This window comes from Pristis pectinata, unplaced genomic scaffold, assembly GCF_009764475.1.
Source record: "Pristis pectinata isolate sPriPec2 unplaced genomic scaffold, sPriPec2.1.pri scaffold_144_arrow_ctg1, whole genome shotgun sequence".
Lineage (NCBI taxonomy): Eukaryota > Metazoa > Chordata > Chondrichthyes > Rhinopristiformes > Pristidae > Pristis > Pristis pectinata.
Genome location: NW_026262483.1, coordinates 15038 through 42582, shown reverse-complemented (window position 1 = coordinate 42582; position 27545 = coordinate 15038). Strand labels below are relative to the sequence as shown.

Sequence of the window (27545 nt, the reverse complement as noted above, 5' to 3'; positions counted from 1 at the left end):
ATCATGAAGTGCTTTGAGAGGTTGGTCATGGCATACATCAACTCCAGCCTCCCAGACAACCTGGACCCATTGCAATTCGCCTATCACCGAAACAGGTCTACAGCGGATGCCATCTCCCTGGCCCTTCACTCAGCTCTGGAGCATCTGGACAGTAAGGACACTTACGTTAGACTATTGTTTATTGACTACAGCTCTGCCTTCAATACAATAATACCAAGCAAGCTTGTCACCAAACTCCAAGACCTGGGACTCAACACCTCCCTCTGTAACTGGATCCTTGACTTTCTAACAAACAGACCACAATCAGTAAGGAGGCAGCAATTCCTCCAGCACGATTATTCTCAACACTGGTGCACCTCAAGGCTGCGTCCTCAACCCTCTACTCCACTCCCTATACACTCATGACTGTGTGGCCAGATTCTGCTCTAACTCCATCTACAAGTTTGCAGATGATACCACCGTTGTAGGCTGTATCTCAAACAGTGATGAATCGAAGTACAGGAAGGAGATAGAGCTCAGTGGAATGGTGTCATGACAACCTTTCCCTCAATGTCAACAAACCTAAAGACTGGTCATTGACTTCAGGAAAGGGGGCGGTGTACATACACCTGTCTACATCAATGGTGCTGAGGTCGAGAGGGTTGACAGCTTCAAGTTGCTGGAGAGAACATCACCAACAACCTGTCCTGGAGAAACCACGTGGATGCCATGGCCAAGAAAGCTCACCAGCACCTCTACTTCCCCAGGAGGCTAAAGAAATTTGGTTTGTCCCCTTTGACTCTCACCGACTTTTACCAATGCACCATAGAAAGCATCCTATCTGGATGTATCACGGCTTGGTACGGTAACTGCTCTGCCCAAGACCGCAAGAAGCCACAGAGAGTTGTGGACACAGCCCAGCGCATCACGGACACCAGTCTCCCCTCCTCGGACTCTGTCTTTACCTCATGCTGCCTTGGTGAAGCAGCCAGCATAATCAAAGACCCCACCCACCCGGGACATTCTCTCTTCTCTCCTCTTCCATCAGGTAGAAAATACAGGAGCCTGAGGGCATGTCCTACCAGACTTAAGGACAGCTTCTACCCCACTGTAATAAGACTATTGAACGGTTCCCTTATACGATGAGATGGACTCCAAGCTCACGTTCTACCTTCTTGTGACCTTGCACCTTATTGCACTGCACTTTCTCTGTAGCTGTGACACTTTACTCTGTACTGTTATTGTTTTTACCTGTACTACATCAGTGCACTCTGTACTGACTTGAAGTAGCTGCACTGTGTAACGAATTGACCTGTACGATCGGTTTGTAAGACAAGTTTTTCACTGTACCTCGGTACAAGTGACAATAATAAACCAATACCAATGCCAATGTGTGTCTGTGCATGTGTTCGTGTCTGGGCGTGTTCATGTGTCTTTCTGTCTGTGTGTGTTTCTCTGTGCGTGTGTCTGTGTGCATGTGTGTGTGCACCTGTGCACGTGCCTGTGTGTCTGCATGTGCCTGTGCGTCTGAGTGTGTCTGTGTATGTGTCTGTGCGTGTGTGTCTGTCTATGTGCGTGTGCGCCTGTCTATGTGCGTGTGCGCCTGTCTATGTGCGTGTGCGCATACTGAGGGAGCGCTGCATTGAAGGGGCCCACTGAGGAAGCACTGCGCTGCCAGGGAAATGTACGGAGCATGGGCCAGATGGCACCGTTCCGAGGGAGCACCACGCCGGCAGTGAACGCACTGAGGGAGCGTCATGTGAAACCTTGGCACTGACAAAGGAAGGTAGAGTCGACGGGAAATTACCAAGGGAGCACCGCACTAACAGGCAATGTGCTGAAGGAGCTCCGCATGGACCAGCATCTCTCTGGTGATTGGCTAAGTTGGGCATCCACCAGCAGATGCGGCGCCTGCATTGGCTGTTTCACCCCGTCAGTGAAGACCAGATTTTCCACCAAGTGTTTGGAGCTTTTATTCTTGAGGGAGTCCTGGCCCCGAACCCCACCCCTGCCGACCAGCTGATGCTAAGCCACTGGCATCACAACCCGAACCAGCCCAGTTCCCTCTGTGCAGATCGACCATCTGACAACTCGCTGGTTCAGGACCTCCCCAGAGTCCGACTAATCCCGCCATGTGACCATCACATCATCTGTCCGGTACCTGCAGAGGAGAGAGCAGAGTCGGGGTCATAGAGCAGGGAACCAGACCCTCCAGCCCAGCTCGTCCGTGCTATTCGAGCGGTCAACCCTCCAAGCCCCCAGAGCGGTCAACTGTCCAAGCAGTCAACTGTCCGAGCGGTCAACCGTCCTCATCCACCGAGTGGTCAACTGTCCGCGCCCCCAGAGCAGTCAACCATCCACTCCCACCGAGCGGTCAATCATCCGAGACAACCGAGCGGTCAACCATCCGCGCCCCCCAAGTGGACAACCATCCGCACCGTCCGAGCGGTCAACCATCCGCTCCAACCTGGCGGTCAACTGTCCGCACCTACCGAGCGGTCAACCATCCACACCATCTGAGTGGTCAACCATCCGCGCCCCCGAGAGGTCAACCATCCAAGCCGACCGAACAGTCAACCATCCGCGCCCCCCGAGCGGTCAACTGCGCCGACCGAGCGGTCAACCATCCAAGCCGTCTGAGCAGTCAACCGTCAGCACCGTCCGAGCGGTCAACCGTCAGCACCGACTGAGTGGTCAACTTGAGCCAGTCCCATTTACCCGCATTTGGCCCATATCCCTCTGAACCTTCCCCGTCCACGGACCTGTCCCAGCGTCTGTTAAATGTGTTAATGTTCCTGCCTCACCTACTTCCTCTGGCAGCTCGTTCCACACACGGACCACCCTCTGGGTGAAAAACTTGCCCCTCACGTCCCCTTTAAATTGCTCCCATCTCACCTTAAACCTGTGCCCTTGAGTTTTAAGACTCCACTCCCCTGGGGAACAGACTGTGATCTATGCCCCTCACGATTTTATAAATCCCTCAGCCTCCTTCACTCCAGCGAAATCAGTCCCAGCCTGTCCGGTCTCTCCCTATAACTCCAGCCCTCTAGTCCCGGGAATGTCCTGGTGAACCTTTCCTGCTCCCTCTCCAGCTGAATCCCACCCTCCCTGTAGCTGGGCGACCGGAACTGAACACAGTTCTCCAAGTGCGGCCTCACCGACGTCCTGTACAACTGCAACATCACCTCCCGACTCCTGTCCTCAGTGCCCTGACCGGGGAAGGCCAGTGTGTCAACCTGTCTACCTGTGACCCCACTTTCAAGGAGCCATGTCCCTGTACCCCTGGCTCCCTCTGTTCTACAACACTCCCCGGGGCCCTGCCATTCACTGGGAAAATCCTGCCCTGGTTTTAACTTCCCAAAATGCAAAACCTCACACTTGTCCGAGTTAAATTTTATCTGCCATTCCTTGCCTCACTTGCCCAGTTGATCCAGATCCCCTTGTGAACATAGACAACCCTCTTTACTGTCCACCAGACCACCGATTTTGGTGTCATCCACAAACTTACTAACCACGTTAACAACATTGTCACCCAAACCGTTAACATAGATGACAGACAACAGAGGACCCAGGACTGATCCCTGCAGCACACCGCTGGTCACAGGCCTCCTGTTTGATTAATATCAGCACTCCTGCTGGCCAAAGTCTCAATACATACGTCTCAGGGGAGTGTAGAACATAGGAGCAAGAGTAGGCCACTCAGCCCCTCAATGCTGCCCAGCCATTCAATGTGATCACAGCCAATCTGCTCTTCTGTTCCTCAGTGCCAGGTCCCCAGAGTCCCCAATGCCCCACACTCTCAAAAATGTATCTCCCTTCAGTTTAGACACCCCCAGTGATCTCCCCTCCACCACCCTGTGGGGCAGAGAATTCTACAGTTTCACCACCCTCTGCTTGAGCTGTTCATTAACTCACGTCACCAAAGACAAATTTCTACAGATGTACGGTGGGGAGCATTCTGACTGGTTGCATCACCACCTGGTATGGAGGCTCCAATGTGCAGGATCACAAGAGGCTGCAGAGAGTTGTAGACTCAGCCAGCTCCATCATGGGCACAACCCTCCCCACCACTGAGGACATCTTCAAGAAGGCAGCATCCATCATTAAGGAGCCTCACCACCCGGGACATGCCCTCTTCTTGTTACCACCATTGGGGAGCAGGGACAGGAGCCTGAAGACCCACACTCAACATTTAAGGAACAGCTCCTTCCCCTCCGCCATCAGATTCCTGAATGGTCCATGAACACCACCTCATTATTTTTGTAACCTATGGTAATTTTTTTGTCTCTGCACTGTACTGCTGCCAGAAAACAACACATTTCATGTTGTCTAAGTCAGTGATAATAACGAGTTACATGATCATCGTGGTACCAAGACAACTTCAATTCCCCAGCTGCTGGCGTGGGATTCTAATTCAAGGCCTTGTCACTGGTCCAGACCTTGGCTGACTCTTAACTGCCCCCTGAAAAGGCTCAGTTGTAATGAACCCCTGCAGCGGTTCAAGAAGGCAGCTCACCAGTACCTTCTCAAGGTCAACTAGTGATGGGCCATTAACTCCTGGCTCAGCCTACAAAGACCAATCCCTTGAATATAAAAAATCTGCTGGTCCAGGCGTCTGTCACATGTGGCTAAAGAATTTACATGTGTGTCCTGTGGGTTATGGGATGAGAGTTGATCATACAGAAACACCTCAGGTGGATGTTGAGATGTTTCCAGGGGAATAACCTCGAGTGATGGGACGTGGTTACAAGATCAGGGAGGTCACTAAAACCTAAGGAATGGAGGAAGTTCTTGGAGAATCTCTGGAATTCTCTGGAATCCACAGGGGACTGGAGCCGTATCACGGGGGTATTTAAAGAGGAGGGAGATAGATTTTGGGGAACTGGTACAGAAGAGGTGAGGCCACGGTCATATTGAGTGGTGGGATGGGCTCGAGTGTATGAGTGGCCTCCTCCTGCCCCGTTCTCCTGTTTTAACCACGAGGCTCCGGCATCCGTCTCCAGTACTGACAGTCGATGTAAACTTTTTAGCACAACCTCCTCACTTTCTAATCCATGGAAATTTGAGAACATTGGATTATTCAAGATTACATTATTCAGAGTTATACAACACGGAGACAGGCCCTTCACCCACTGAGTCCACATCAACTGTCAGACACCCATCTATATGACATGGAACAGTTCCGCACAGAAACAGGCCCTTCGGCCTACCGTGTCTGTGCCGAGCAGGATGCCAGTCTATCTAATCCCATCTGCCTGCACGTGAATCATGTCCCTCCATTCCCTGCTGTTCCTGTGTCTGACACCTTGATCATTTCTGCTTCCACCCCCACCCTTGGCAGCAAGTTCCAGGAACCCACCACTCTCTGTGTAATAAAACTTGCCTCACACATCTTCCCCTCTCACCTTATGCCCTCTAGCATTTGACATTTCTACCCAAGGGAAAAGATCCTGGCTGTCTGCTCTATCTGTGCCTCTCATAATCTTATAAACCTCTGTCAGGTCTCCCCTCAGCCTCCGCCACTTCAGAGAGAACAACCCGAGTCTGTCCAACCTCTTCTTATAGCTCAGCCCTCTAATCTGGGCAGTATCCTGGTGAACCTCTCCTGCACCCTCTCTAAAGCCCCCGCACCCTTCCTGTAATGGGGTGACCAGAACTGCACACAATACTCCAGATGTGGCCTGACCAGAGTTTTATAAGGCTGCAACGTAACTTCCCGACTCTTGTACTTAATGCTCCAACTGACACTGATCCCCATGTTCCCATCAACCCCCCCCCCCCAGATTCTACCCCTCACCCACACAGTGGGGCAATTTACAGTAGCCAGTTATCCCACCAACTTTGGGATGTGGGAGGAAACCGGAGCACCCGGGGGAAGCCCACATGGTCACAGGGAGAACATGCAAACTCCACACAGACAGTGCCAGAGGTGGGGACTGATCCTGCTGGAGCCGAGGAGGTGAGATTTGCCAGGTGCCGAAATTGTGGGGACTTTTGTTGGTGAAAGGATAGATCTGACGGGCTGAATGGTCTCCACCTGTGCCGTACTAGCCCATGGATCTAACTGTGTATCACAATCCCTCTTCTTCACAGAGTCCAGTTCTCACTGAGTGCATTCCCCACCGATGACCAGAGTCACGTGGGGAGGGGAGGGGTGTTTGTACCTCTGAGTGATCCACGAATCCTCCAGCGCAGTCACATGGCCTCCTCGGAACATCTCCCAGCCGGCCTGGGCTATCATGGCACCATTATCGATGCAGAACCTGTGAAGGTCAGAGGCAGTGTTCCAGTCCCCAGCAGTGGTCAGTCCTCACACACCATGACTGGGCCAGTGGTCCCATTAACAGGGGGTCCCTGCCAGAGCAGGCCCAACATTCTGTGGGCGCAGGCAGACGTGAGCGGTGAGGCAGAGCTCAGTGTGCAGACACAAGGAAGCTCCTGATAATGGACTACCCCTGTTCTCCAGGTCTGCTGCCTGGTTAAACAGGTGCCATCAGGATCAGGAGCACTCCGAGGAGCATCGCGATGGCTGTCCGTGACTCTGGCCACAGAATGTGGATGTGCCCTCCCTGCCTCATCACACAGTGATGGACAGGGAACTCTGAGTGCAACCTTGGGATCAGGGGTGACGTTTGTGACCCAGTTCCATTACACATGTTACCACAACATGAGTGCAGTGCAGTGGATGTAGTTCACATGGACTTTAGTAACCTCCTCATCAAGGTTCTACTTGGGATACTGGTCCAAAAGGTGGTCCAAACAGCTCCTGGGACCCACAGTGGAACAGCTTGAAATTGGTCTTGAAACTGGCCTAACGTAGAACACAGAACATGGAACACAGACCCGTACAGCACAGGAACAGCCCCTCGTCCCACCACATCTGCACCGACCACAGACGAGTACAGCACAGGAACAGCCCCTCGTCCCACCACGTCTGCACCGACCATGTCACTCTCCCACATGCCTGCACATGGTCCATAGCCCTCCATTGTAGGGACTTGATGACAGGAGGTCTGTGACCAGTGGTGTACCCCAGGGATCGGCACTGGGACCCCTTACTGCTTGTCATGTACAGTTCTGATCTGGGTGTGAATGTCGGAGGTATGTTTGGAAATTGAGAGACGGCAGGAAGATTGCTGGAGCTGTGAACAGTGAGAATGCAGGGCAGTAGGATCGTTACAGGATGACATTGATCAGCCTGTAAAATGGGCGGAGAAACAGTGGGTGGAATTTAATCCTGCTAGGTGTGAGGTGTCGCAGTTTGCAAGGGCTGATAAGGTTTGGAAGTACCTGCTGGAATATTGAGGAACACAGGCTGTAGATGTCGAAGGATCTCTGAAGGCAGCAGCACAGTTAGATAAGGTGGTGAAGAAGGCGTAAGGGATATTTGCCTTCATCAGCCGGAGCATCGAACATAGGAACAGGGAGGTTATGGTCAGACCAGAGCTGGAGCACTGTGTGCACGAAGGATGTGACTGCACTGGAGAGGGTGCAGAGGAGATTCACCAGGAAGTTGCCTGGAATGGAGTGTTTCTGTTATAAGAGGCTGTGTTTGTTTTCCTCAGGACAGAGCAGACTGCGTGGAGACGAGGTAGAGGCACACAAAATTACGAGAGGCATAGAGGATGGAGGTAACAGGAGACTCTTCTCCAAACCATGGGTGCCTGTAAACAGAGGGCAGAGGTTCAGCAGACACCAGAGAATGCAGTGCTGGAATCTGGAGCAACACACGACCTGCTGGAGAAACTCAGCGGGTCAAGCAGCGACTGTGGGAAGAAGACTGATGCAGGGATTCGACCCGAAACATCGACAGTTCCTTTCCCCTCACAGACGATTCTCGACTCGCTCAGTTCCTCCAGCAGACTGTGTGCCAGCACAGGTTTAGGGTCAGGGGTAAGAGGGGGCAGGAGGAAAAATATTTTCACCAGAGACACAGAGGCTGAGGGGGTGGTGGAGGCAGAGACTCTCACAACAGGTAGTGAGATGAGCACTTGATTTGCCAAGGTAGGGACTCTGGACAAAAGGCTGGGATGTATAGATGGGTCTGTGACGGGGGAGAGGCTATGTGTACCATCTACCTCTCTCCCACAACTGACCTCTCATCGGTAGCAAACAGCTTGGCTCCTCTCTGCTCACACATCTCCCCCATCATCTCCTGCAGACGCTGGTTACCTGCAGCAAGACCAGAACGTGCCAGTTAAAGCATTTGGTGAGCACCACACATCACCCCGTTGTACCATCAAAACCCACACCTCACATCCCAGAGATTCTTCCTCTTCCCCGTCACCCGGGGCTCCTGTCCTCCCACGGAACACTGCAGAATGGTCCTCTTCCCCACAAGGACTCCTCTACCTGGGACACCCACGTTCACCCTCCCTCTTCACTCTGACCTTCAGGAACTACCTTCTGCTGCCACTGACCTCTGGAGAATCCACTCCCCTCACACTAACCCTGAGACACCTCCTTCTCCAGTAACTGTGCACAGTACTAAAGGTGTGGTCTGAGCCAGGGAAAAGGAGATGGGAACTGTGCATGGTGCTCCCGGTGTGGGTCTGACCCAGGGATACGGAGACAGGAACCGTTCGCAATGCTCCCTGCGCAGTATGACCTCGCCTGCCCCATCCCCCGACAAACGTACATCCTACCCCTCCGACGATGAGCACCTCCTCTGATCCACAATGTGCCATTGCTCGTTCCGTTGTCTCCACCAACATTGCAAATACTGTTTCCTGGAAGCACATGGACATCTTCACACCACAGTCCAACAGTCATCCCAACCATATCTTGAAATGCCCACCGAGCAGTCACTCACCAAAAAAGGTTGGTCAGCAGTGCAATCAGGCAACACCACAGTCAATGATCTTCTGTTCCCCAACACTCCCCACCATTCACGGTGTGTCCTACCCTTGTACACCGAGGTCCCTCTGTTCCCCGACACTCCCCTCCGTTCACGGTGTGTGTCCTACCCGTGTACACCGAGGTCCCTCTGTTCCAACAATTCATGGTTTACGTCTTACCCTTAAATGTCCTCCCAAAATGCATCACTTCATATTTATCAGCAATAAATTCCATTCCAACCTTGCCCGACCTTATCATCCAATGTTTGAACATCATCCAAGATGATTTATTCAGCTGAGAGATTATCTGTGGAGTTGATAGGGCTGACGTTACCCTATCACTGCATCGTCTCCACCGCTCTCTGAATCACCTGCCCTTGCCCGTTAAGACTGTGGGTGACCTGCAGTGTTCCAAGTCTCCGTTACACAGGACAGAGGCACGGTGGGTAGTGCTGCTGCTGCACAGCCCCAGAGACCCGGGTTCGATCCCAACCTCCGGCGCTCTCTATGTAGAGTTTGCACGTTCTCCGGGCGCTCCGGTTTCCTCCCACATCCCAACAACATGCAGGTCAGTGGGTTAATTGGCCGCTGTACATTGCCCCCTAGTGTGTAGAGTCACACAACACAGAAACAAGCCCTTCGGCCCAACCGGTCAGTGCCGACCCAGATCCCCGTCTGAGCCAGTCCCACCTGCCTGCATTTGGCCCGTATCCCTCTGAACCTTCCCCGTCCACGGACCTGTCCAAGTGTCTGTTAAACGTTGTTGATGTTCCTGCCTCACCCACTCCCTCTGGCAGCTCGTTCCACACACGGACCACCCTCTGGGTGAGGAAGTTGCCCCTTAGGTCCCCATTAAATCTCCCCCCCTCACCTTAAACCTAGACACAGGCGACCAGAACAGCACCCAAGTGTGGTCTCACACAGCGGTGGGTGAGGGGTAGGATCTGTGGGGAGCTGCTGGGAACGTGTGGAGAATGAAATGGGATCAGTGCAGGGTTGGTGCCAACGGATCTCGGTGGTCAGCAGGTTTCAGTGGTCAGAGGGTCTCGGTGGTCAGCAGGGACTCAATGGTCAGCATGGTCTCGGTGCTCAGCAGGGACTCGGTGGTCAGAGGGTCTCGGTGGTCAGAGGGTCTCGGTGGTCAGCAGGGACTCAGTGGTCAGCAGGTTTCAGTGGTCAGAGGGTCTCGGTGGTCAGAGGGGACTCAATGGTCAGCATGGTCTCGGTGCTCAGCAGGGACTCAATGGTCAGCATGGTCTCGGTGGTCAGCAGGGACTCGGTGGTCAGAGGGTCTCGGTGGTCAGAGGGTCTCGGTGGTCAGCAGGGGCTGGTTCGATGCTGTCTGACCCTGTGACCAGGACCCAGGATGAGCTGCTTACCTGCAGGGAGTAGCACAAATCCTCGGCTGTACATTTTCCGGCTGTAATCATCGTCTCAGCAGCGTCCTGAAACACAGGTCACTGAGGTCAAACACCACCCAGCCTTACCCCACCACACACAGCAGCAAACACTTCAACCCAAGTACAGTGACAGACACACCCTGGGACCAGTCAGGGAGGTGGAGAAGGGGATTGGGATTGGGGAACGGGAACGGACGGGGGCGGGGGTGGGGATGCCCCGCCATACCCCTGCTCTCCCCGCAATAACCCTGCTCTCCCCCACGATACCCCAGCTCTCCCGCCGTGGTAACCCCGGTCTCCCCCCCGCGACATCTAGGACTTTTCCCTGATCCTAGGATCCACACCTCGATGTACGAGAGGATTCCCGAGAAGGAGACGTCCATCCCCTTCACCGTGTAGGGCAGGTCGACCAAGGTCCGGCCCCTGAAACAAAAAGAGAGAGTCAATGGGGGGGTCACAGGAGATACAGAGCACAGCATCGGGGCAATCAGCCAGCAGGTCGGGGGGGGATTCTGTGGGTGGTTTTCTGTTTGGGGTTAATGTGGGAGGTGCTGGCGGGGGTTCTGCGGGGGTGTTGTCAGTGTGGGAGAGTTTTGTGTGGGAGAGTTTTCTGTGGGAGGGTCGCTGTGGGGGGGGTTACATTCAGTGTGAGGATCTCAAGGGGGGGCTATTCTCAATGGAGTGAGGGTGTTGAGGGTTTTGTCCCTCCCCACTGGTGGGGGGTCCTTCCCCACTGGTAGGGATCTCTCCCAATGGGTGGAGGTCCCTCCCAGGACACTGGGACACTGGGAGACACGATCCAACAGGTGCTCACCGCTTCGCCATCTGTTCGATGTTGTATCCTGGACTAGGGTCATTGGAAATCTGCAGAGAGACCACCGGACATCACAGTTTTACCCACCCTGTTCCCACCCCCCACCCCCCAGAACCCCCCACCCCGGTCCCTCCCCCCCCACCCAAATCAGAACCACCCCACCCTGGTCCCCTCCCACCCCCCTCCACCCAACCCCGGACCTCCCACCTTGGTCCCTCCTCCCAGATCCTCCCACCCTGGTCCCTCCCACCCCCCCACCCAACCCAGAACCACCCACCCTGGTCCCACCACCCCCACCCTATGACCCCCGACACATTGGTCCCTCCTCTGTCAACCCCCCCCCCCCACCCTGTGACCCTCCTCCCCATCCTGTAAACCCCCCACCTGGTCCCGCCTCCCTCCGCCCTACCCTGTGACCCCAACCCCCCAACAAGTCTGGAGGGGGAAGGGGAGGATGTCCCTGGGGAGGGTCTGGATGGTTTGGAGGGGGAGGGGGTGGGGGAGGGTGGGTCTGGGCGGGGGGGGGGGGGTTGCAGGATGTCTCAGAGGGGTGGTCCCCAGCAGGGTCTGATTCCAGTCCACAAATGAACCTTCAGCACACGTGCAAACCGGTCCAGGCAGTTCCCCACGGCGATGTCGATCGTTTCCCCGAATATCCGATACCGGTGCTGAGAGTAAGCGATCACCTGTAACACAGAAGGGAAGGTGACCCCGATACTCAACCCCGGCTCATTATCTGTCTGTGTCCCCCCTTGTCCTTCAAACCGTCCCACCAACCCCCTCAATCTGTCCCCCACCGACCCCCTCAATCTGTGACCCATGAACCTCCCAGAACACCTCACCTCACCGTGACCCTCCCAGAACACGTCACCTCACTGTGACCCGTGAACCTCCCAGAACACTTCACCTCACTGTGACCTGGGGCTGCTGTGACCAATGAACCACCCAGAACATGTCACGACACGGGGGTACCTGTGTGTTCCCACCACTGACATAGAGGACGGTGGGGTTTGCTGCTCCAGTGATCATTCTGCCCATCTCAATGTGACCGACACAGTGATTCACCCCCAGGAGAGGTCTGTTCCACAGCTGAGACAAGGTACGAGCCACGATCGCCACACAGACCAGAGGGGCTCCCATTCCAGGTCCTGTCACAGACAACGAGCAGTCAGACAAGTGGGAACATTTGGGCCAAGACCCCATCTCCCCACACCCGGCACAACGTCACAGCCCAACACAACCTGCTCCCCCAACACTGACACATCCCTGGTACGTAATGCCCCAGACTTTCCCCGGGACCCAAACCAATCCAAGCCCCCATCCGTGCCTCCAGAACGTCTACCACTCCCCACCAATCACAGCCCACCACCCACTCCCCACCAATCACAGCCCACCACGCACTCCCCACCAATCACAGCCCACCACCCACTCCCCACCAATCACAGCCCACCACGCACTCCCCACCAATCACAGCCCACCACGCACTCCCCACCAGTCACAGCCCCTCACCCACTGCCCACCAATCACAGCCTGGCACCCACTCCCCACCAATCACAGCCCGTCACCCACTCCCCACCAATGACAGCCCACCACCCACTCCCCACCAATCACAGCCCGTCACCCACTCCCCACCAATGACAGCCCACCACCCACTTCCCCCACCAATGACAGCCCGTCACCCACATCCCCACCAATGACAGCCCGTCACCCACTCCCCACCAATGACAGCCCGTCACCACATCCCACCAATCACAGCCTACCACGCACACCCCACCAATAACAGCCCGTCATCCACTTCCCACCAATCACAGCCCGTCACCCACTCCCCACCAATCACAGCCCTCCACCCACTACCCTTGCCCGGATGGTGTCCCAGGCCATGTCCTCAGATCCTGTGCTGATCAGCTGGTGGGGGTATTTGCAGACATTTTTAACCTCTCCCTGCTTCAATCTGAGGTTCCCACCTGTTTTAAGAAGACCACTATCATCCTGGTACCTTAGAAAAAACAAGGTAACGTGCCTTAATGACTGCCGCCCAGTGGCTCTGACATCCATCATCATGAAGTGCTTTGAGAGGCTGGTCATGGCACGCATCAACTCCAGCCTACCAGACAACCTCGACCCACTGCAATTCACCTATCGGCAAAACAGGTCTGCGGCAGATGCCATCTCCCCGGCCCTACACTCGACTCTGGAGCATCTGGACAATAAAGACACCTACGTTGGACTAGTGTTTATTGACTACAGCTCCACCTTCAATGCTATAATTCCAAGCAAACATCACCAATCTTCAAGACCTGGGACTCAACACCTCCCTCTGCAACTGGATCCTTGACTTTCTGACCAACAGACCGCAATCAGTGAGGATAGGTAGCAACACCTCCGGCACAATTATTCTCAACACTGGTGCCCCACAAGGCTGTATCCTCAGCCCTCTACTCTACTCCCTATACACTCACGACTGTGTGGCCAGATTCTGCTCTAACTCCATCTACAAGTTTGCAGATGATACCACTGTTGTCGGCCGTATCTCAAATAACAATGAGTCGGAGTACAGGAAGGAGACAGAGAGCTGAGTGGAATGGTGTCATGACAACAACCTTTCCCTCAATGTCAGCAAAACAAAAGAGCTGGTCATTGACTTCAGGAAATGGGGCGGTGTACATACACCTGTCTACATCAACGGTGCTGAGGTCGAGAGGGTTGAGAGCTTCAAGTTCCTGGGAGTGAACATCACCAACAGCCTGTCCTGGTCCAACCATGTAGATGCCACGGCCAAGAAAGCTCACCAGTGCCTCTATTTCCTCAGGAGGCTAAAAAAATTTGGCACGTCCCCATCAACCCTCACCAATTTTTATCGATGCACCATAGAAAGCATCCTTATATGAATGCATCCCAGCTTGGTACGGCAACTGCTCTGCCCGGGACCGCAAGAAACTACAGAGGGTTGTAGACACAGCCCAGCGCATCACGGACACCAGCCTTGCCTCCTTGGATTCTGTCTACACTTCTCGCTGCCTCGGAAAAGCAGCCAGCGTAATCAAAGACACCACCCACCCCGGACATTCTCTCTTCTCCCCCCTCCCATTTGGGGAGATAAATAATATATAACTGTTCAATATAAAACTATTGAACAGTCCCCTAGTGCAATAAGATGGACTCTTGACCTCACAACCTACCTTGTTATGACCTTGCACCTTATTGTCTGCCTGCACTGCACTTTCTCTGTAACTGTAACACTTCATTCTGCCTTCTGTATTGTTTTACCCTGTACCACCTCAATGTAGTCACGTATCTAATGAATTGACCTGTACAAACAGTGTGCAGGACAAGTGTTGCACTGTACCTCGGTACAAGTGACAATAATAAACCGATTCCAATTTCATCGCCTGTTACCTTTGGTATAAGCCACACAATCAATGTCCTCTGGCTTGATGCCTGCCTGCTCCAAGGCTTCATTCGTGAGATCCAGCACACACTTCCGGTGGTGATTTGCTGTGTCCCTTGGGAGGAAACCTTCAACAAATCATGATATTTTATTCCAGCCTGTAACCCACTCCCAGGGACCTGTTATTCGATATATAAACCCCCCCCCCCGAACCCCTGCGTGAGATCCCAGCCTGTAACCCACTCCTAGGGACCTGTTATTCTATATATAAACCCCCCCTGAACCCCTGGATCAGATCCCAGCCTGTAACCCACTCCCGGGGACCTGTTATTCTATATATAACCCCCCCCCGAACCCCTGGATCAGATCCCAGCCTGTGACCCACTCCCAGGGACCTGTTATTCTATATATAAACCCCCCCCGAACCCCTGGATCAGATCCCAGCCTGTGACCCACTCCCGGGGACCTGTTATTCTATATATAAACCCCCCGAACCCCTGGATCAGATCCCGGCCTGTAACCCAGTCCCGGGGACCTATTATTCTATATATAAACTCCCTGAACCCCTGGATCAGACCCCAGCCTGTCACCCACTCCCGGGGACCTGTTATTCTATATATAAACCCCCCCCGAACCCCTGGATCAGACCCCAGCCTGTAACCCATTCCCGGGGACCTGTTAATCTATATATAAACCCCCCAAACCCCTGGATCAGACCCCAGCCTGTAACCCAGTCCCGGGGACCTGTTATTCTATATATAAACTCCCTGAACCCTGGATCAGATCCCAGCCTGTCACCCACTCCCGGGGACCTGTTATTCTATATATAAACCCCCTGAACCCCTGGATCAGACCCCAGCCTGTAACTAGGTTTTCTTTCCATCAACCTCTTGAAGCTTTCACTGGAATCCAGCTGCAAGCTCAGTAACATAGATGGCTGCTGCTCACCTTGTCCTGGAGGTGTGATGTATGTTCTCCTTGGGTTGGAGAGCACTGTGCCATCTTTGATGATCCCAACACCTATCTTGTTGGCACTCCCCTCAAATCCGATAACAATTGTCATGGCGATTGCCTGGAGACCAACAACATTAATGGACAAAACGTTTGTCAATGTCCCATGGCTATCTGTCCTACAACCTCACAGACCTCAGTTATGTGATGATAGGCAGCAGACTGTGACGCAGTTAATACTGCTGCTGCCTCACAGCTCCAGAGACGTGGGTTCAATCCCGACCTCCGGCGCTGTCTGTGTGGAGTTTGCACGTTCCCTCTGTGACCAAGTGGGCTTCACCAGGTGCTTCGGTTTCCTCCCACACTCCAACGCCTTGGTGGTTAAATTTTCTGCTGTAAGTTGCCCCAAGTGTGAGGGTGAGGGGCAGAATCTGGGCAGTTGATGGGGAAAGTGGGGTTGGTATAGGATTAGTGTAAGAGGGCACTTGACAGTTAGCACAGACTCAGTGGGCTGAAGGACCTATTTCTGTGCAGTATCTCAATTATTCGAATACCTCAAAAATCCTCTGGGTTAAATAATACGCAATTTACCCTTTACAGTGTTTGATCAATGTGAAACATTAATTCTGCTTCTCTCTACACAGATGCATCCTTGCCCTGCTGAGTATCTCCAGCCTTGTTTCTAGTTTTGTTTCCTGTCACCTCACTAATGATCCGCTTGTATCTCTGATACGTGTGTTTTTGCACACTCCAGTGCATTCTTGCACACTCTGGCCCATAAATGTGACTCCAAACCCAACCAGTATGATTAACGTGGAAAATGAGACTCTTGCAAGTTTCTACCGATGTACAGTGGAGAGCATTCTGACTGGTTGCATCACCACCTGGTATGGAGGCTCCAATGCACAGGATCGCAAGAGACTCAGCCAGCTCCATCACGGGCACAACCCTCCCCACCATAGAACACTACAGCACAGAAAACAGGCCATTCAGCCCTTCTAGTCTGTGCTGAATCTTTATTCCGCTAGTCCCATTGACCTGCACCCAGCCCAGAACCCTCCAGACCTCTCCCAACCATGTATCTATCCAATTTATTCTTAAAACTTAAGAGTGAGCCTGCATTTACCAAGTCAGCTGGCAGCCCGTTCCACACTCCCACCACTGAGTGAAGAAGTTCCCCCTAATGTTCCCCCTAAACCTTTCCCCCTTCACCCAAAAGCCACGTCCTCTCACACTTATCTCTCCTAATCTAGGTGGGAAGAGCCTACTCACATTTACTCTGTCTATACCCTCATAAATTTTGTAAACCTCTATCAAATCTCCCCTCATCCTTCTGTGCTCCAAGGAATAAAGTCCTAACCTGTTCAATCTTTCCCTGTAACTCAACTCCTGAAGACCCGGCAACATTCTAGTAAATCTTCTCTGCACTCTTTCAATCTTACTGATACGTCCCCGTCACCGTCGAGGACATCTTCAAGAGGCGGTGCCTCTCGAAGGCCCAGTCAGTGAGGAGCCTCACCATCCGGGACATGTCCCCTTCTCGTTACCACCATCAGGGAGGAGGTACAGGAGCCTGAAGACCCACACTCAACGATTCAGGAACGACTTCTTCCCCTCCGCAGTCAGATTCCTGAATGGTCCGTGAACCCGTGAACACACCTCATTATTCCTCTTGTTTTGCACCATTGATTTATTTTGTGATTTGTAGACATTCTGTCCTGCACTGTGCTGCTGCTACAAAACATTTACACCGTCTACGTCAGTGATTAAATCTGATTCAGTGGGAGGCCATTCAGCCCTGCGAGCCTGGTCTGTCATGTCAGAGAGTCGCAGCATCCCGCAGCAGAAAGCAGGCCCTTCTGCCCCCTTCGTCCATACCAACCACTGTGCCTGTCTGCACCAACCCCGTTTACCTGCAGTCGGCCCATCTCCCTCCACACCGTACCTGTCCCCATTCCCGTCACCCACCCCCAACCCCATCACCTACCCCCCCGGCCCTGGCCCCGCCCCCCCCACCGGCCCCATCCCTGTCAACCACCCCCCCCGACCCCAGCCCCATCTCCCCACCCCCATCCCTGTCACATCCCCCCACCCCCATCACCACCCCCCCCGGCCCCATTCCCATCACCCACCCCATCCCCATCACCCCCCCCCGGCCCCGGCTCCCCCGACCATCCACTATCACCCCCCGCCCCCGCCCCATCCCTGTCACCCTCCCCGTCCCGACCCTGTGCCCCCCTGGCCCCAGTGCCGTCACACCCCCCATCCCCGTCACCACCCCCCCGGCCCTGGCCCCTTACCCGTCCCACCCCACCGGCCCCATCCCTGTCAACCCCCCCCCCCGGCCTCGGCCCCATCTCCCCACCCACTCCGGCCCATCCTGTTCAACATCCCCACCATCCCCATCACCACCCCCCCCCCCCGGCCCCATTCCCATCACCCACCCAGCCCCGTCACCCCCCACCGGACCCGGCCCCCATCTCCCCCCACCATCCCTAGTCACCCCCGCCCCCCGCCCCATCCCTGTCACCCTCCCCGTCCTGACCCTGTGCCCCCCTGGCCCCCAGTGCCGTCACACCCCCCATCCCCGTCACCAGCCCCCCAAGCCCCGGCCCCGGCACCCACCCCCATCCCCATCACCCCCCAAGCCCTGGCCCCGTCTCCCCACCCGGCCCCATCCCTGTCACCCCCACATCCCGATCCTGTGCCCCACGGCCCCAGCGCCGTCACCGCCCCCCCCCCATGCCCCATCCTATCACCACACCCCCAATCCCCATCACCACCCCTCCGTCCCCGGCCCCGTCCCCGCTCCCACCCTCCAGCCCTGGCACCGTCCTCCGTCTCCCCCCACCCGCCCGATCCGGTCCCCATCCCGCCCGAGCACCTCCCCAGGCGGCTGGTTTAAAGCCGCCGCTCACATCGACCCCCGCCCCGGCCACTGCCCGCCGCCCTGACCCGGGCAACCCCGCACCCTGTCGGCCCCCGGACCCCGGTCCCCGGACACCCCGCCGCTCACCCGCCGGTCGCGCCTCCGACCGTCCGCGTCAGGCCCGCTCTTCCGGGCGTGGCAGCGGTGCGCTCGGATGGTCCCGGGTGATGTACCGGAGGACACCGGTCGGCACGGGCGGTGCGGCCGGAGGTCCCGGGTGTGGTACCGGAGGGCACCGGGTAGCGGCGGTGCGGCCGGACTGGTCCCGGGTGTGGTACCGGAGGGCACAGGGTGGCGGCGGTGCGGCCGGAGGTCCCGGGTGTGTGGTACCGGAGGGCACCGGGCGGTGGCGGTGTCCCGGGGAGGCGCGGTCCCAGCACCTCGGTGTCCGGCCCCCGCTCCGGATCCCGGCCTCAGTCTCCAGTCTCCGGTCTCCGTTCCGCTGGACGATGCCGACAACGGCGGCGGGAAGGGGATGCAGGTGAGCGGTGGATCGTCCCGGGACCCCCCCCGTAACCGGGACACCACTCTCCGTAACCCGGGACCCCACCTCCGGGACCCACCCCCACTCCCTCCGTAACCCTTGGGACCCAGCCCCCCCCATAACCCAGGCACCCCCTCCTGTAAACATGGGACTTAAAACATGGGACCCCCCCCCCACTCTGCGTCGTGTTTATGCTTCTCTTTCCTCCCTCTCCCCCCCCCTCGCCCCACCCCTCCCCCTCCCCTCCTCCCCCTCCCCTCCTCCCCCTCCCACCCAACCCCCTCCCCTCCAACCCCCTCCCCACACCCCCTCCCCTCCTCCCCAAACCCCCTCCCCTCCTCCCCTTCCCCCAACCCCTCTCCTCGCCCCCCAACCCTCTCCCCTTCCCCCAATCCCCCTCTCCCTCCTCCCCCTTCCCCCTCCCCCCGCCCCCAACCCCCTTCCCCTCCCCCCCCCAACCCCTTCCCCTCCCCCCCGCCCCCAACACCCTTCCCCTCCCCCCCAACCCCTTCCCCCTCCCCCCCGCCCCCAACCCTTCCCCCCCTCCTCCCCTTCCCCACTCTCCCCTCCCCCTTCCCCCCTCTCCCTCTTCCCCCCCTCTCCTCCTCCACCTCCAATCCCCTTCCTCCAACCCCCGTCCCTTCCCCCAACCCCCTTTCCTCTTCCCCTCCCCCCAACCCCTTGCTCCTCCCTCTGTGTGGTATTTTACTCTGACTGACACCGAGTCTCCTGCAGAACCTGCTGCCAAGAAGGGTCGAGGTTCGAGCAAGGATGAGGCTCCCCCACCAGCGGAGGGCAGCGCCGGGTTCGAGGACTCGCCGGACCGCCTGCTGAGCGAGGGCGGCCAGCCCAGCAGCTTGAAGATCTGCTCCTGGAACGTGGACGGGCTACGGGCTTGGGTGAAGAAGAAAAGCCTGGAGGTAGCGTGTGTGTGGCTGGGGGTCACGCCCTCTCCGTCCCCAGTGTGGGGTCACACCCCCCCACCCCCAGTGCGGCTGGGGGTCACTCGTCCTCCCCCTGTCCCCAGTGTCCCCCAAATCCTGCCCTGGTTTAACTTCCCAAACTACAACACCTTGCACTTGTCCGAGTTAAATTCCATCTGCCACTCCTTGGGCTCACCTCCCCAGTTGATCCTTATCCTGCTGTCACCATAATCAACCTTCTTCACTGCCCACTTCAACCGCCAATCTTGGTGTCATCTGCAGACTTACTAACCATGTCATCCTCATCCAAACCGTTAATAGAGATGACCAATAACAGTGGACCCAGCACCGATCCCTGTGGCATACCACTGGTCACAGGCCTCCACTCAAAAAACATCCCTCTGACCCCCAGCACCAAGCCCATGTTGTATCGAACTGGCCACCTCGCCCTGGATTCCATGTGATCCAGCCTCCTGGATCAGACTGCCATGCAGGATCTTGTCAAAGGCCTGACTAAAGTCAACGTAGACCACATCTACCACCCTGCCCCCATCATTCCTCTTGGTCACCTCTTCAAAAAACTCAGTCAAGGTTGTGAGACAGTTACCCACACACAAAGCCACGCTGACTGTCCCTAATCAGACCTTGCCTTTCCAAATGCAGGTAGATCCTGTCCCTCGGATTCCTGCCCGGTAACGTTCCCACCACTGACGTCAATCTCACCGGCCTGTAGTTCCTTGGCTGGTCCTTGCACCTCCTCTTCAATAACACCCCAACGTTAGCCGCCCAGTGGGGCACCGGTACCTCACTGTGGCTGAGGACAATGCCCGGGTCCCTACGGTTTCCTCACCAGCTCCCCACAACGTCCCTGGGAGAGGGAGTGGGCATCATTCCCCACCGTCACCACCCGGAATAACCCCAGCGAAATGTCCCTGGGGTGGGGGTGGGGTCACCCCTGGGGCAGGTGGGGAGACCCCTGGGACAGGGTCACCCCCGGGGCGATGGGGACTCCTTCACTGGTGGACGGCCGATTCCACTGTGGGACTGATTTTCAACCTGGGCAGGTCCTCTGTCTGCATCTGTGACCAGCTGTCAAAGTGCAGCAGGGTGTCCGGGGTCGGATGCCCCGTCCATTGCCCAGGACGGAGCAGCCATCCAGGGATGGTGGGTGCTGGGCTCGGGCAGTGGTGGTCAGGTTATTCTGCCTCTACGCTGGGGGTCTGGTCTCAGAGTGTGGCTGCTCCCTCCCACAGTGGGTGTGCTCCGAGAGTCCAGACGTCCTGTGTCTCCAGGAAACCAAGTGTTCCGAGAAGCAGGTGCCGGCGGAGGTGAAGGATCTGGCTGAATACCCCCACCAGTACTGGGCCTCCTGCCAGGACAAGGAGGGCTACAGCGGTGTGGCAATGCTCTGCAAGGCCAAACCACTCAACGTCACCTACGGAATCGGTGAGTCTCCCAGCGACCCTCTCTCTTCTCCCTCCTCTGCCCCACCCTCCCCCTCCTCTGCCCCCACTCCCTCTGCTTCCTCGCCCCTCCTCCCCCCCCTCCCTCCCTCCCCCCTCCGCACTGAACATCTCTCTTCCTCCTCCTTGGTTCTTGGGAAGAATTGGGCCTCACGATCCAACTGCTGCCAGTGTGGAGACACGAGACTGCAGATCCCAAAAGCTGGGACAACACACAAGGTGCTGGAGGAACTCAGTGGGTCAGGCAGCATCTGTGTAGGGAGGTGGACAGATGATGGACTGATGAAGGGTCTTGACCTGGACCGTCAACTGTCCATTTCCCCTCAGAGATGTTGCCTGACCCGCTGCAGAAACCTTGGCCCCAGTAGGCCAATCACTGCCAGTGTCTCCGGTTCCAGTGGGCCAATCACTGCCATTGTGTCTATCCCCAATGGACCAATCTCTATCACTAAACAGAACCTCAATGAGCCAATCACCACCACACCATATAATCCTAATGGACCAATCAGCACAGCTATACTTACCTTAATGAACCAATCAATCACTGCCGTTCTGCATGTAACCTAAAAGGACCTTTCATCAGGTGGAAAACATGGTCAGGACGGTGTACAGGAAACTTGTCTTCATTGGTCAGGGCACTGAATCCAAGAGCAGGGAGGTTATGGCACAACTTTACAAAACATTGGGCGGACCACATGCTGGTGAGGTGAGAAGTGGATCCATGGTGCAGTTCAATACGTGGCTTCGGAGCTGGTGCAGGAGGGAGGGCCTCAGATCCATGGATCATTGGGCTTTCTTCCAGGGCAGGTGGGACCTGTACAAACAAGACGGTTTGCACCTGACCTGGAGGGGAACCAATATCCGGGAGGTTTGCTTGTGCTACTTAGGAGCATTTAAAAAGTGACAGGGGGATGGGAACCAAAGCAGCAGGGCAACGTGGGGGGGGCAGGGTTGAGGGCAAGAAAGGTGGTTTGACAAGTAAGACTGAAAGGAGGGGGACAGGCAATAAACACGGTGGGGCTGATGGGCTGAAGTGTGTTTATTTCAACGCTAGGAGTGTTACGGGAAAGGAGGATGAGCTTCGAGCCTGGATCAGTGCATGGATTACAATGTTGTTGCCATTACAGAGACCTGGTTGTGTGAGGGACAGGACTGGCAGCTTAATGTTCCTGGGTTTCATTGTTTTAGATGCGATGGGGGGGTAAAAGAGGTGGAGGGGTTGCACTACTGAGGGAGAACGTCACAGCAGAGAGGACAGTTTGTGAGGAGCTCGGAAATAAGAAAGGTGCAGTTACGCTGATGGGATTATACTGTAGGCCTCCCAATAGCCACTGAGAGGTGGAGGAACAGATATGTAGACAGATTATGGAAGGTGGAGGAACAACAGGATTGTCACAGTGGGGACTTTAACTTCCCCAGTGTTGACTGAAACTTCCTTAATACAAGAGGCTCAGATGGGGCGGGATTTCTTCAGTGCATCCAAGAGGGATTCTTGAAATGGTCTGTGGTGAGACCAACTGGAGAAAAGAACATACTGGACCTGGTTGTGGGAAGTGATCCAGGCCCAGGTGGCAGAACTGACAGTGGGGGAACATTGTGGAAATAGTGACCACAACTCATTGTGTTGTAAGCTGGTTATGAGTAAGGATAAAATGGGGCCTTGCAGGAAGGTAGTAAATTGGGGGAAGGTAAATTACAACAGGATGAGACAGGAGCAAAGAGACATTCATTGGGAGCAGCTGCTGTCGGACACGTCCACGTCCCAAGAGGTCCCAAATTTAGGAAGAGAAAGGAAGCACATGCAAGGTTTAGGAAACTAAAATCAGACTGGGCCCTTGTGGAATATAAAGGTAGCAGGTAAGAACTCAAGCAGGCGATTAGGAGGGCCAGAAGTGGCCACGAAATGTCCTTGGCAAGCAGGGTCACGGATAATCCCAAGGCACTTTATATGTGTTGAGAAAAAGAGGATAACTAAGGAGAGGTTAGGTCCTCTCAACGATAAAAGAGGGTATTTGTGTTTGGAGTCAGAGCAAGTGGCTGAGGTACTAAATGAGGACTGTATGTTGGTATTTACCGAGGAGAAGGATTTGGAGGATAGTGAAAGCAGGGTGGGGCATGTTAATGTGCTGGGACATTTTGAGATTAAGGAGGAGGTTGTGCTGGGTCTTCTGAAAAACTAAGGTGGATGAGTCCCCGGGGCCTGGTGGTAAATATCCCAGAATACTGAAAGAAGCAAGTGAGGAGATCACTGGGGCTTTGACGAAGATCTTTGTGTCCTCACGAGCAACAGCGGAGGTCCCAGAGGACTGGAGAGTAGCAAATGTGCCTTTGTTCAAGGAGGGAAATAGGGAGAATCCAGGTAATTATAGGTCAGTGAGTCTCGCGTCAGTGGTAGGGAAGCTGTTGGAGAGAATACTGAGGGATAGGATGTATGCACATTTGGAAAGGCACAGCCTGCTCAGGGACAGTCAGCATGACTTTGTGTGGGGCAGGTCATGTCTTACAAACTTGATTGAGTTATTTGAGGGGGTGACAAACAAGCTTGATGAAGGGAAGGCAGTGGACTTTAGTGAGGCAGTCGATAAGGTCCCTCATGGTAGGTTGACTCAGAGGATAAAGGCAACAAGGACAAGCCAGGGAACTACGGGCTGGCCAGCCCGACGTCAGTGGTGGGGGAGTTACTGGAGGGGATTCTGAGGGACAGGGTCTACCAACGTTTGGATCAACAGAGTCTGATTAGGAGGAATCAGCACGGCTTTGTGTACGGGAAGTTGTGCTTGACGCATCTTTTAGAGGTTTTTAAAGAAGTGACCAAAAGGGTAGACGAGGGGAGGGCGGTGGATGTTGTCTATCGGGACTTTAGCAAGGCCTTCGGCGAGGTCGCACATGGGAGGCTGGTCTGGAAGGTTGGGTCCTGTGGAATCCAGGGAGAGCTGGTTGGCTGGATTCACAATTGGCTCGGAGGTGGGAAGCAGAGGGAGGTTGTTTCTGGGAATGGAGGCCGGTGAGTAGTGGTGTGCCGCAGGGGTCGGTGTTGGGACCCTTGTTATTATATCAATGATTTGGATGTGAATGCACAAGGCTTGATCAGTAAGTTTGCAGATGATGTGAAATTAGGAGGTGTTGTTGACAGTGAAAGTTATAGTAGGTTACAGGGGGGTCTGGATCAGTTGGGGAAGTGGGCTGAGGAGTGGCAAATGGATTTCAATACAGAGAAGTGTGATGTGATGCATTTTGGAAAGTCAAACCAGCGAGGGACTTGTGCTGTGAATGGTAGGGGACTGGGGAGTGTAATGGAACAGAGGGACCCAGGGGTACAAGTGCAGAGTTCGTTGAAAGTGGGGTCACAGGTAGGCGGGGCGGTGAAGAAGGCGTTCGGCACGCTGGCCTTCACCGGTCAGGGCACTGAGGACAGGAGTCGGGAGGTGAGGTTGCAGTTGTACAGGACGTCGGTGAGGCCGCACTTGGAGAACTGCGTTCAGTTTTGGTCGCTCTGTTATAGGAGAGACTTGGTTAAACTGGAAATAGTGCAGAGGAGACCTGTAGGACTCGAATATGAAGGGATGATGCACAGGGGGAGGACATTTAGCATAAATTGGCATCAAAGTCAGCTCAGTGTGGTGGGCTGTCGAGCCTGTCCATGTCCTGTTCACTGGAGTGTGTGTGACTCGTTAGTTACAACTAGTTACTGAAATAACTGGCACAGAACTTGGTTTAAATCCTTGTCACCTCTGAATACAGATGAAGTTTCTATTGACTGTAAAGTCAGGTGTTTGGTGAGGCTGAGAGAGACATAGAAAATGACAGCACAGTACTGGCCCTTCGGCCCACAATGTTGTGCTGAACAGAAGGTAGACGGAGGTGTCAGTACACTCCGAGTGCTGCGCAAGGCTTCGAGCAGCAGGTGGGGTTGGCAGGACGGATTTTCACCGTGATGGTGGGGTTGGGTTCCAAACCTTCCTGCTACTTGGGTTAAAGGGCTGGAACAGCAAAAACTGCTCGGTTTTGGTCACCCGGCTGGAGATGCCTGTTCCTCGGCCCACTTACCCAGCTGATCAAAGTCCTCCTGTAAGTCCTGATAACTCCACACGCACGCAGAGCAGCGGAGGTCAGGATTGAACCTGGGTCCCTTGGTTCAGTCCCGACCACACTGGACCACTGTGCCACCCCGTATACCTAGTCCCCATCGTTGCCGTGGTTAATGGTCCTTAGGAACCAATCATTGCCATGGTAACGGCCCTTTGGAGCCTATCACCTTGTGTCTTTTTGCCCGGTTGCTAGGAGTCGAGGAGCATGACGGGGAAGGTCGGGTCATCACCGCGGAGTTCGACAAGTACTTCCTGGTGACTGCCTACGTGCCGAACTCTGGCCGCGGGCTGGTGAGGTTGGACTACCGCAAGACGTGGGACGCGGACTTCCTCACCTACCTGAAGGGGCTGGAGAGCAAGAAGCCGCTGATCCTGTGCGGGGACCTCAACGTCGCTCACCAGGAGATCGACCTCAAGAACCCAAAGACCAACAAGAAGTCGGCCGGCTTCACCCCGGAGGAGAGGGAGGGCTTCAGCACCCTGCTGTCTCGGGGCTTCATCGACACCTTCCGGCACCTCAACCCCGACGTCCCCCACGCCTACACCTTCTGGACCTTCATGGGCAACTGCCGGGCCAAGAACGTGGGCTGGCGGCTGGACTACTTCGTGCTGTCCCAAGTGCTGCTTCCCCAGCTGTGCGACAGCAAGATCCGGTCCAAGGTGTTGGGGTCTGACCATTGCCCCATCACCCTGCTGATGGCCCTGTGAGACCCCCAGCCCCATCGCCCCCACATCACTCCCCCGCCCCATCGACACAACATCACCCCCCCCATCACCCCTGCCCCAACATCGCCCCCCGCTCCATCACCCGCCGCCCCATCGCCCCAACATCGCGCCAGCACCCCGCTCCATCGCCCCCACATCACCCCCTGCCCCATCGCACCCCAACACCAGCCCCCATTCCATCATCCCCGCCCCATCGCCCCAACATCGCCCCCTGCTCCGTTGCCCCGTTGCCCCTCTGCCCCATCACCCCCACTTCAACCCCCCTCCTCTGTTAAAGGTGTTGGGGTCTGACCCTGCTGATGGCCCTGTGAAACCCCCCCCCCCATAAATCCCCATCCATCAATGCTGTTGGGGGTTTGTTCATTGTCCTGTCACCTTGTGCCCACCCCCCCCCCCCGCCACCCTGTGAGACTCCTGTTTCCCCCCCCCCCCCCCCCCCCTGCCAATCAGCGGGTCCGACCTGTGAGACCTTCACAGCGTTGGAAGGGGGTGGTCAAGGCAAACTTGTCAATCCTCACCCAGGTCAGGGCTGGGTTAACCTGGCATATGGTTCAGGCTATTCGGGGTACAGTTTACCCCGGGTACAGTTCAGGGTGTGAGGTTGGGGTACAGTCTACCTGGGCACAGTTTGGAGCTGGGGGGGGTTTGTGGTGGATGTGGGGTCTCCGTGTTTGGTTACAGACCAATTTCCTGTAACCAGTAACTGCCGTGTCAAATTCGCTCTCTCGAGCGCTGAATCCACTGAAAACTTTTGAGCAACGTGCAGGTTATTTTAATGTAATTTTACAGGAGCTGGACTTTCGCCACTCTGATCCAGAGGGAGGGCTGGGGAGGAGAGGCCTGGCTGAGGGGGGGGCTCACCCCCTCCCCAGTCTAACTTGACCCCAGGCATGCTTAGTCTGATGCACTGCATAAAAAACTAATGGTGCTTGAAATGTTTAGGATGCAATCATATGTTGATTCAATAAAACCCAGAAACTAGTTTATACAAACCTCTACCTCTTTCTTTGTGTTTGAGAGATGCGTGAATGAAAGTTTATAAAAAAAACATTAATTGTTCCTCTCCACAGATGCTGCCTGACCTGCAGAAGGTGTCCAGCATTCTAATTTTACATAAAATGTGATCCCAGCCACAGAGCAGCACCCAGAACTGACCAATAATGTCCACAAGCATCCCAGAACATTCCTGCTGCTTTGTCCCTGACTAGAGCTGGGAGATAGCAGGTGTGTGGGTGGGGTGGTGGGTAATGTGACTTCCACCCAAGGACAGTCTGATCCCAGGATGGTCCCAGGATCCCAGATTCACCTGTGCTGGCACCACCCACTCCGTGGAGGTGATCAGTTCAACACTGTCGACTCTGTCCTCGTGAGGGCAAGGTTGAGCCCCCTCTGCCCCTCACGACCCAGAATAAATGCTCTTGCTGACGAGGTGCCTGGTTTCAGCACCAAGTCCTGTCCCGTTCCCATGTGGGAAGGGTGGGAGCTGCCCACCAGACATACCACCTTCCCCAGGAGATAGTAACGAGGCCCCCTCCCTCCTCACACACAACTGAACGCAGTGAC

At 55.4% G+C, this 27545-nt stretch overlaps 2 protein-coding genes across 3 annotated transcripts; one reads left to right on the top strand and one right to left on the bottom strand.

Moving 5' to 3' along the window:
• Nucleotides 1-1927: 1927 nt before the first annotated feature.
• On the bottom strand, nt 1928-18483 carry osgep (O-sialoglycoprotein endopeptidase). 2 transcript variants are annotated; one of them, XM_052009850.1, is made up of 12 exons: nt 18386-18483; nt 15367-15490; nt 14427-14546; nt 12003-12178; nt 11621-11716; nt 11031-11080; nt 10561-10639; nt 10196-10261; nt 8618-8708; nt 8076-8151; nt 6144-6242; nt 1928-2140 (listed from the first exon to the last, which is right to left on the bottom strand). In XM_052009850.1, the coding sequence occupies exons 2-12, from the start codon at nt 15479-15481 to the stop codon at nt 2101-2103; spliced, it is 1008 nt and encodes a 335-aa protein (XP_051865810.1). In that variant the 5' UTR covers nt 15482-15490; nt 18386-18483; the 3' UTR covers nt 1928-2100. The 2 variants fall into 2 exon arrangements, 1 of the variants encoding a protein (XP_051865810.1); XR_007955848.1 differs by lacking the exon at nt 1928-2140 and having other exon boundaries at nt 8625-8708.
• Nucleotides 15480-26974, top strand: apex1 (APEX nuclease (multifunctional DNA repair enzyme) 1). Its single transcript, XM_052009851.1, has 6 exons — nt 15480-15520; nt 17937-18520; nt 18582-18779; nt 19518-19702; nt 20959-21151; nt 25450-26974. The coding sequence occupies exons 1-6, from the start codon at nt 15480-15482 to the stop codon at nt 25962-25964; spliced, it is 1716 nt and encodes a 571-aa protein (XP_051865811.1). The 3' UTR covers nt 25965-26974.
• Nucleotides 26975-27545: the final 571 nt, after the last annotated feature.